This window comes from Vombatus ursinus, unplaced genomic scaffold (genome assembly GCF_900497805.2).
Source record: "Vombatus ursinus unplaced genomic scaffold, bare-nosed wombat genome assembly UNPS02014817.1, whole genome shotgun sequence".
Lineage (NCBI taxonomy): Eukaryota > Metazoa > Chordata > Mammalia > Diprotodontia > Vombatidae > Vombatus > Vombatus ursinus.
Window position 1 is genome coordinate 15,737,118 of NW_020954595.1, and position 9,862 is coordinate 15,746,979.

The following is a 9,862-nucleotide window of genomic DNA, read 5'->3' on the forward strand; positions in this document are numbered from 1 at the left end:
CCTAAACTCTCATTGGTGTGGTTGATCCCAAATACTTTCTCTTACACAGAACCAATCCCTAGAGGACCAGATTGAAAGTGCTCAGACAGAATTAAAGAAACTGAAGACGGAGGAAACTTCACTGAAAAGACTAGTCATTGTCGAGAAAGAGAAGCTTGCCACGACCCAGCTGAAGATAAATAAGAAGCATGAGGATGTCAAGCAATATAAACGCTTAGTACTGGAGTATGAATTTAAACTATTTTCACTGCATGATGCAATCTGCAAACTGATCAGTGTTCCAAAAGTTGGGATCTTTTAGAAAAAAAATCGTTGCTTTCACAATTAGTCAAAAACATAAACTGAAGTAACTATAAAGTTCATAATACCCCCCACCATTTAAAAAAAAAAAAAAGGCAATTCCATTCCTTTTATGTAATTTTTTAAAAGACAACTTTCTTTTTATGGTTTATTTAAATCCCATTATAATTAACTTTATGAGCTGTCCAAATTATTTCTTATATTGGACAAACTAGATCCTATTTTGAAACCTTTTCCTAAGCAGCAACATTAATATTCTCAAATTTCTAGAAGGTTGTTAACTCAGTGTTGACATATTATAGGGAGAAGTGCCTTGACTATCTGTCTTGGGCACAGTAATGAATACCCTGTGCTGTCAGTTGTATTGGTGGTTCTCAAAGTATGTGCTTCTAGCTTCTCTGCCAGATTATAGTATTTGTATTTACAGTATGAAAAATGCTACACTTTTGTTCTGCTAAGACCTGATCATTTACTTGCTATTTTCATTTTAAAATTGGCATTTCATCAAATGAAATCTCTTCCTATTAATTCTAATGATGTGTATTTGGCCCTGGCAAGTGGGAGCAGGTGATTTGTAATGCTTGAGAATCACCAATATTTTGAAGAAATACTTTTAGCATAACTATCAAGATGACCTGAAGTCACCCTTTGCATGCTAACATACAAATGAAGAGACAAAAGATTCCACCTAAATTTATGCAAACATAGTTGTTTTAGAAATTTAAAAAATCTTAGTATTTTGCCAACAAAAGACTAGTTATTGTATGGAATTATCTATTTTATCTTTTTTTTTTCTTTTTAAAAAGCTTGTTTTAAAGGTCCATTGACCAGATTGAGAAATGTTTTGGAATAGAGTGATGTACTGGAGTTTGACTGTATGAGGTATATCCTGAGTTTTCCAAGGAATCTTGGCCTTGTCTGACGGAATTAGAAATTTTGTAACTTGAAAGTTCTATTTTAAGTACTTGTTTTTAAGTGTTAAAACTCACTAATATGAAATGATTCCAACACTCTGCTTGGGACTTTTTAACCATTTGTTTTTATATCTTGAGTACAGTTGTAAGTTTTGTCAAGCAAAGTTTTTTACTTGATAGGAATAAGGAGAAATGCTTACTTTTGAGTATCTTGCATTTCCATTTAAAGTTTATCTTTTTGCCTTTGGACATTGGCTCAAAGAATAGCCATCAAATTCCACCATCTTGGTTTTTCCTGTAGGGAATGTAATAAACTTCAAGAGAAGAGAGGAGCTGTATGTGAACAAGTGACGGCAATCAGTTGTGATGCCCAGAAAGTCAGACGTGAAATACAACAGCTCAAAGATGTCACTGAAAGTGAGAAGCTGAAATTCCAGGTGAGGAGAACTCTGATGTTTAGATGCACTGTAATTGCCAAGTAAAGGGAAGGCCAGCTTGGGGGACCTTGGTGTGTTCCCGGCGGTGTTCTCTGCAAGCGCCCATTTGTCAAATCATAAGCGCGAGCAGCGGACAGAATCTCTTCAAAATGCTTGGTTCTCACAGTCGCTTTTAACTGTTACTGAAACCATATTCATTTCTTAGAAATTAAGACTTGATTGAAGTACTGTCTTTTAAAAAGTACTCTGAGAAGTGCTAGATGATGTCAGTGTTTCACGTGTTGTTGTGATGGGCAGTCAGTCCACAAGCATTGGTTAAGCATCTGCTATGCGCCAGGAATTGGGCCAGGTGCCAGGGAGGATGACAAAAAGCACAAGACTTCAATGCTTGTCCTCAGACCAAAACAGTTCCTGCCCTCAGGGAGATTACATTCTTCCAGGGAAATGACGTACCAGGTCACACGTACACACAAAGATATCTGGAATGGACAGAAGCTGGGGCGACAGGGTCAGTTGGGCATCCTAGGACTTGAGCTCAGAGATTCCCTTTGGCCGAGGGAAAGAGGGAATGCTGGGCACGGGGGTGGCCGAGGCAATCCTATGGAGAAGGTGAGTGTGTATGTAAATACCTGCCCTTCGAGCTATAATGAAATCCACCAGCACCACGAATATGCCTGGAAAAGTTATGTTAATGGTGGGCAGTGGAAAGAACATGAGCGCTTATTGAGCCCCTGCTATGTGCCAGGCACCGTGCTAAGCAATTTTTTCTCATTTGATCCTCACAACAACCCTACGGGGTAGGTACTGTTGTAATCACTGTTGTGCAGTGGGAGAGCCTGAGGCAGACAGAAGTTACTTGACTTGCCCGGAGTCACTTTGTCTAAGACTGAATTTTAACTCAAACCTTCATGATGTGAGCACCACCTGGGGCCTCTTCTTCTACTTACTGTCTTTGTGACTTCCCAGACCATAACTCATTTTCCTTGCCATCACTTCCCCACCAGTAGAACGTAAACTCCTTTGGGCCAAGAGCTAACTTGTTTTTATACTTGTATTTTCAACCCTTAGCACCTAGTCTGGCATGTTAAGTGTTCAACAAATGCTTTTCGTTGATTCGTTCACCTTAGGGGGTAAGAAGAGAGGTGACGTACAATAAAGGTGGAAAGCTAGGCTGAATTTGTTAGATTGATGAGATTACTAAGCCTTCTAAATTGTCTTGGTATAGCATACAGGAATTCTTCTTTTTAGTAAGTAGCAAGTTTTCATAGTGACATTTCTTTAATCTAGAAAGTAGACTCCTGAAAGCTTGATGATGCCAAAAAATTATTTTGTAGTTTTTTTCTTTTTACCGGACCTGTGATTTCATTGGTCTAATGAAGAAACTCTAACAGTGCAGGTCCACACTTCCTCTGCAGTTTTGTTTCCATCACTCCAGGATGCTGTCTTGTGAATGGGATATCAAAAGTGGTGCCCTGGCTTACCATGGAAAGGGCTTTTAGCAGTGGTGGGATATCAACATGAGGGAGTCAAGTCCTGGACTCAGAGTCAGAAGACCATTGGTAAAATTCTGACCCTGCTTCCCATGTGCCTAAGGGCCAAGTCTTACCTTGCCTGTTAGATTCATTCTTTTGAAAACAAAAAGTTTGGGTGAGATGACTTTGCATGTCTTTTCTAGGTCTAAATCCTACTGTGTTAGGTATAGAGGTCAGTGACATAGAAGGAAGAAGCAGTAGCTTTGAGGAAAGTTTCAAAGATAGCTAGTTTCTGTAGTGGTATCCCCCAAATGCTCCAAGACTTTGGGGATAGCCTTCTTTAGCTCTGCTGTGGAGGGAGGACTTATCAGAGTTAGTAAACTGGAGCAGGGAGGTGAAGAAGTGTGGACACCCGTTAAGTGTTAGGATTAGTGTGGATAGGTTGCCGTCTCCAGGAGTGGAAGGCGCTCATTTGGGGTTTAATCAGATTGATAAGAATATGTGGTCTGATGGATACAGAATACTGTGGGATGGATGATCATAATCTAAGCATGCTCACATTAACACACTGTGAATTTCATTAGCAGCTACAGCAACTGTTAGTGGTTGACCCAAATCCCTGAATACCTTTCTCGTGAACTCCTGTCAGGTCATGTCTCTCTAATCTTATGCAACGGATGTTTTGTATCTAAATGCAAAAATCTACATTTTTCTCACTCATTTTTGTTTTAGCACAACACTCCCAACTATCGATTTTTCTAGTCTTAATTCTATCAGCTTTCCCTTCTGACTTTGTCATGTGAAAATCTGGTAAGTTTGCTTCCTGTTTCTTTTAACCTAAGTTATTCATAATAGTGTGCATTTATAAAGCACTTTCAATTTTACAGAGTCCTTTAAAACGATTGCCTCAGTCGATCCTTATAACAGTCTTTTGAAGCAGGCACTAGTATTATTCCTGTTTCTACAGGGAAGGTAAGACAGATAGAAGTTCATGACTTTGCCAGGGTTATACAACTAGTTCTCTCAAAGAACTTTGGAATCAGTTGTGAGATATGGGAGACACTGGCACAGGATCGCCCAGCATGGCGTGCCCGCATCAAAAAAAGCTCTGTGCTCTGTGAGTTCAGAGGAACCTGAGGTACGCGTATACAGAGCCATCTCCGCTCCAGAGTCTCGTATGGGTGTGGACGGGGGGAGAGCCTCTGATCAGCCACAGTCACACGCAGTGTCCTGGGACTCCAGCACGGTGGGGTCATTTTGGTCCTCTTCAGGGATGAAGGACAACCTCCATCGTCAAGCTCTGACCACGCCCCCCCAGTCGGTGTCTCCTGCCCTGTCAGGAGGTGGTAGCCTGCTCCATCATCAGGCTTCAGAATCGTGCTTGATTGATTGATGAGCTGAACAGCAGCACCCTTTGTGAGAGCTGGAACCTCTCACAAACCCTAACCCAAATCTTTCCCAACTTTAACTCTCTAATTCCATCCTCTTGCCACATTTCAGCTTCCATATCTTGTCAGCATGGGAAGCTCACCATTTACAAAATTGACCTTGTTATCCTGGCCCTGTCAGTGATAGGATTTTCCTTGTGTTGCAAGTCGTCTTTGATTCCTTCCTTTCCTTCAGCTTTCACACCTATCTAGTCAGTCACAAAAACAGGCCAATATTTCTTTTGCAAGTTTACAAGAATTTCTCTTCATTCCCTGATTTGTCAAGTGAATGAAATGAACATTAAATACCTTGTATCAGTGAGAGGTCTTGAGCTGTGTGCTGGAGATACATCATTGTCCTTGCCCTCCTTGAGCTTATAATCTACTGAGTGATACACATTTAAACAAGTCAGTATAACACGGAGTAGATTGAGAAGGCAGCGAACACTGACGACTATATGAATGCTTAAGAGTGGGGATCTGGGAAAGCTTCCTGGAAGGGAAGGCATGAGAACTTAACCTTGAGAGATGAGAAGCAGAGATGAAGTGGGCCATGCTTGCTAGGGAAAGGAGTGGGAGGAGGTCATTACAGTCTGAGCAAATGAAAGTGGGAAATAAAAGTTAAGTTTGAAATCATCTTGGCTGACATAGAAGTTTATTCAAGGGAATATAGGGCTGGCAGGAACTTGATTGTGGAAGGCTTTTCATGCTAGGCTGAGAAGTTTGAATTTCTTTCTGTAGCCAAAGGGATTGACTTAAAGGTTTTTCAGCAGGAGAGTGACATGGGCAGAGCTTTCCTTTAGGAATATTTATTTTTTCCGTGTAAAAGACGGATCGGAAAGAGTAGAACCTGATATCAGAGACATGAAGCTGTTAAAGTTGTCCAGATGGGAGGGATGAACATCTGAACTGGGCAGATGGTTGTGGGAGTGGAAACAGAGATGTTCTGGAAGTGGACTTAGCAGGACAGGGGAGCTGATTGGATCTGGATGGAAGAAGGGATGGAAGAGGAGAGAAGTAGAGATGATCGAGAGATCCCCTATGGTGGTCAGGGAAACACAGGGACTTGGGCTGCAACCAGCGGACAGAAGATTGTCCTGTTTTTCATAGGAGCAATGTCACAGTCTATGCAAAGACCTCTTCCTCCTGGCATCAGGAGGAGCAGCCAGTGCTGGCCAGACTTCCAGAGAGATCCAAGTTTCCGTGAAACGAGGACATGGACGGTGCAGAGAAGAGATTGAGATTGGGGAAGAGCTTAACAACAACATGATGGAAAAAGAAGGGCCTGGGTGAACTGGAGTGGGATAAGGTCACCAGCAGAGGGAGCTTGCCGCTGGCAACTCTGAAATCCAAGGATTTTAGGGAGCAGGAGGCCTCAATACTAGAGATTATAAAATCATAGGTGTAGAGTAGAAGCCTAACCCTCACCAAACATATAGCCCAAGCCCCTCGTTTGACAGATGAGGAAAGTGAGACCCAGGAATGGGAAGTGCCTTTCCCAGGGTTATACAGGCTGTAAGTTCTTGTGGGAGATTGGAACCAGGGCTGTGCCTCTAGAGCTTGGGCTTTTTACCCTGGAGTGAGAGAAGATTGCTGATTTGGTTTTTCCTTTCTAAACCCCAGAGAGTAACAAATGGAGTGGGGAGGGTTCTTGCTCCCCAGGGACCAGACCAGGACAATTCACCAAGAGACAGGTTGTGATCTGGGTCAGCAGAGCCTGTACATACTGAGACCATTGATCGTGTGAAATATTGAGGTAAACTGTAGCTTATTCACAGTAAAACTCATGGCCTTTCACTTTTCCTTCTAGGAAATCTTCCTCACCTTGAAAAGTGCTGTGGAGAAATACCATGAAGCCATGGAAAAGGCAGCAGAGGAGGGCAAAGCTCAAATGAGTGAAAAAGCTGCGGAGCTAAGGAGGGAGTTTGTCATTTAGGCTGCGCTGAATCAATTCATTGATTTGCTCAGAACTTAAACAAGTGTGTGAATAACCCAGTGTAACCCAGTGAGACCGTCTGAGTGTTAGGATAAGTCGCCTGGGGCTCCCTGGATGGAAATTAAAGCGTGCTTTGACACCTGAGGATCTTCTAAAAGGGTAACATGCTTTAAAACTCCTTTTAAAGAAATCAATAAAGTAATTCTCCTCAGGACTCGTGTCTCTGGGCTCTGGTGGCTTGTCAGGAGTGAGGAGATCCAGAAAAGCATGGGGCTTTTGAGGGGTTTTTCTTTGCTTTGGGGGAGGAGTTGCTTTTTCAAACAATTTTGGAGAGTGGCTTTGCAGTTCAACACTTTTCTTTTTTCCTTTCTTTCTTTCTTTTTTTTTTTTTTTTTTTTTTTTTTTTTTTTTTTTTTTTTTGATGAGGCAATTGGGGTTAAGTGACTTGCCCGCAGTCACACAGCTGGGAAATATGTGTTTGAGGCTGGATTCGAACTCGGGTCCTCCTGACTCCAGGGTTGGTGCTCTATCCACTGTGCCAGCTAGCTGCCCCTAGTTCAATGCTTTTCTAACTGCATTTATAGGATCAGCCCTCTTCCATCCATGATGTCACTTGAGGTTAGTGCTGTCTCATCACTGTTTCACAGTTGAGAAAACGGCTGTTCTGAGAGGTTTTACTGACTTGGCTCAGTCATCTAGCAGGCCAGCTTCAAATCCCTGTGCTCCTGCCCAGCACTCTTCCTGCTGGGCCCCGTGAAGGTACCCCATGTGCCCGATGGCCAGATGAGCTCTGTTCTCCCTGAAGGATGGAGTATCCCCAAAACTGACCAGCACTTTAGTTTTTCTTTATTGCCAAAGATACCAGTGGGGCTGATAGCTCTTCCCTCCGTGTTTACGCCAAGTGTTTGTGAAACATGCCGGTCATAACCAAGTTTAGTATCTGGAACTTTGACCCACGTGCCTGGGAAGAAGGGACATGCTCCTTGACTCATGGTCTTACCTGTGAACTGCTTTGACATCTGGATGTTATAAGGTATGTGAAGTTGGAGTTGTAAAATTTAGGATGAGTTTCTCAATCAGAATTGGTCTGAAAACTACTCTTTTGGCCTTGAGTATATTTCAAATTTATTCAATCCAGACTTAAGTAGGATTTTGAGGAGGGAAATGTAGAACTTTAAAAATACTGCAGGGGCAGCCAGGTGGCACAGTGGATAGAGAACCGGCCCTGAAGTCAGGAGGACCTGAATTCAAATACAGACTCAGACCAAACACTTGACACTTACTAGCTATGTGACCCTGGGCAAGTCACTTAACCCCAATTGCCTAAAAGAAAACAAAACAAAACAAACAAAAAATACTGCAATGAAGATACAGAAAGCAGCTTCCAGTTATTTTTTTGGTATCTAGTCAGCTGAATGCTGTGGGTAAAGCCAATATTTAATTTTATGTTCAACTGAAGTTTCAAGTAGCTAATCTGTTTTATGCCAAAGCAAAGGAAGTGGAAATTTGTACCTAGCAGGATGGAGTTAATGCATCTGATTAGAGCTTAACAGGATGGTTCTATGCTTCTGTTTTTCACAGCACCAAGGAAGGTTTTATGATGAATTCCATTTTCAAATAAAATGCCCACCATGGATTCCAGTTAAGTCGGCTCTGTTTATCACTTTGATTGAAATACACTTCTTGAGGTGCAGAGCCAAGCTGGCAGAGTAAAGGCGGGGACTTGCCCGAGTTCTCCCAAATTCCCAAGTACAAACAAGTTTAAAATAATGCCTTAAAACAAATTCTGTAGAGTCTGAATCAACAGGGTTGGGGTGAAAAAATTTTCCAGCCTAAGACAGCTTAGAGGGTTAACGGGAAAGGTGTGTGCCTGGTGGGAATGAGTCCAATGCAGACTAGCCACTCGCCTGGTCTTAAGGAGATTGCAGGGGGCCTTTCTTGGGCACTAGGTGTTATGGTAGCACTAGTGTTGGTCAGGGTTGGGTTAGAGGAGCCTCTCACCTCCTGACTTTCACTCAGGTAAGCCTTGGGGGGGGGGGGGGGGGGGGGGGCAGCGGGGGCCTGTCATGGAGAGAAGAGACTTCTGGTAGGCTGGATCCCTCTGCTCCACTGTGAGGTGGGGTGGGGCCCTGTAGTCCAACCCTAACCCTAAATTGGTGCTGAGCCAGGAACCCCCCCCATGGCTCCAGGGGTTTCTGCCCCCACTCCCCACTTCAATTGTGAGAGGCCTCAGTTACTAAACCACTTCATCACTTTAGAACTAGCCCCCTTCTTCCCCAACTCGTAAGATTTAATGACCTTGCCCAAAGAGAAAGTTCCAAGGCTCATACTTGCTAAGTTCTCAAAGAACTTCATAGAAAATGAGAATTTACAGGGTCCTTTGTACTGTTCTTAAGGAATAAGTTACTATTTTTCATTTCAAAGTAAAATATACCCAATTAAATATGTAACAGTTTTTAAACATTGTAATCATACTCTTACAGCATAATTTTATAATTTCATAATTTTACAGCATCCAGATCAAAAGAGGAGTTAATTTTCTAAGGATACAATTTCCAATTCTTGGCCACCACAGAAAGAGCTGCTATAAATATTTTTGTACATGTGGGTCCTTTTCCCTTTTTGGATCTGTTCACAACTCCATCAACACTTAGTGTTCCATTTTTCCCACATCTCCAACATTTATCATTTTCCTGTTTTGTCCTGCTAGCCAATCTGAGAGGTTTAATGTGGTACCTCAGAGTTATTTTAACTTGTATTTCTCAAATCAGTAGTGATTTAGAACATTCATATGACTAAAGATTAGATAGCTTTAATTCCTTCATGTGAACACTGCCTGCACAAACGTAACAAACAGTGTTACAGATTTAAAACGTGAAACAAAATTGCCTGCCCAATGCCATCACTTCAGCTGAATGCATTTCTGAGTTGTCTCAGAAAAATCACTTCATCCACCTGCCCATTTGACACTGGCCTGATTGCATTCAGAGTGGAACAGAGCTATTCGGATCCAGTTCCATGACATTCTGGTTTCTACGCCCAAACCCATCACCTTCATGCCGAATTTTGAGTCTGTTTCGCTTGAAGGTCTGACCTAGGGGTCAAAGATCCCGGTGATTCAATGGGACAACACATTCTCATTTAGACGGGAGAATCAGACCGCACTGACAGTGAGCAATGGCCCAGAGGACCCCCCCCCCATCTTCCCGCCCCTTTCAGTCCATCTGGCGCCCGAGTGGGCGGGGCTTGGAGGCCTGGGTGGAGTCTAGGGCGGAGGAGGGACTTATGCCAGTGGCTAAGGCCTTCCACGTGACGGAGGGCGGGGCTTGGGAGGAGGGGCCAGCCGGGTCCTGATTGGAGGAGGGGCCAGCCGGGT

The 9,862-nt window shown here is 42.9% G+C and overlaps 1 protein-coding gene across 1 annotated transcript in view; it reads left to right on the plus strand.

Annotated features, from left to right (window-relative positions):
- NUF2 (NDC80 kinetochore complex component NUF2) overlaps positions 1–6,700 on the plus strand; it is a 51,899-nt gene extending 45,199 nt beyond the window's left edge. Inside the window, exons 12-14 of the mRNA XM_027835907.1 lie at positions 50–225; positions 1,516–1,651; positions 6,361–6,700. Coding sequence (XP_027691708.1) covers positions 50–225; positions 1,516–1,651; positions 6,361–6,486 — 438 coding nt within the window. The 3' untranslated portion in view covers positions 6,487–6,700. The remainder of the gene's footprint in view (positions 1–49; positions 226–1,515; positions 1,652–6,360) is intronic.
- The last annotated feature ends 3,162 nt before the right edge of the window (positions 6,701–9,862 follow it).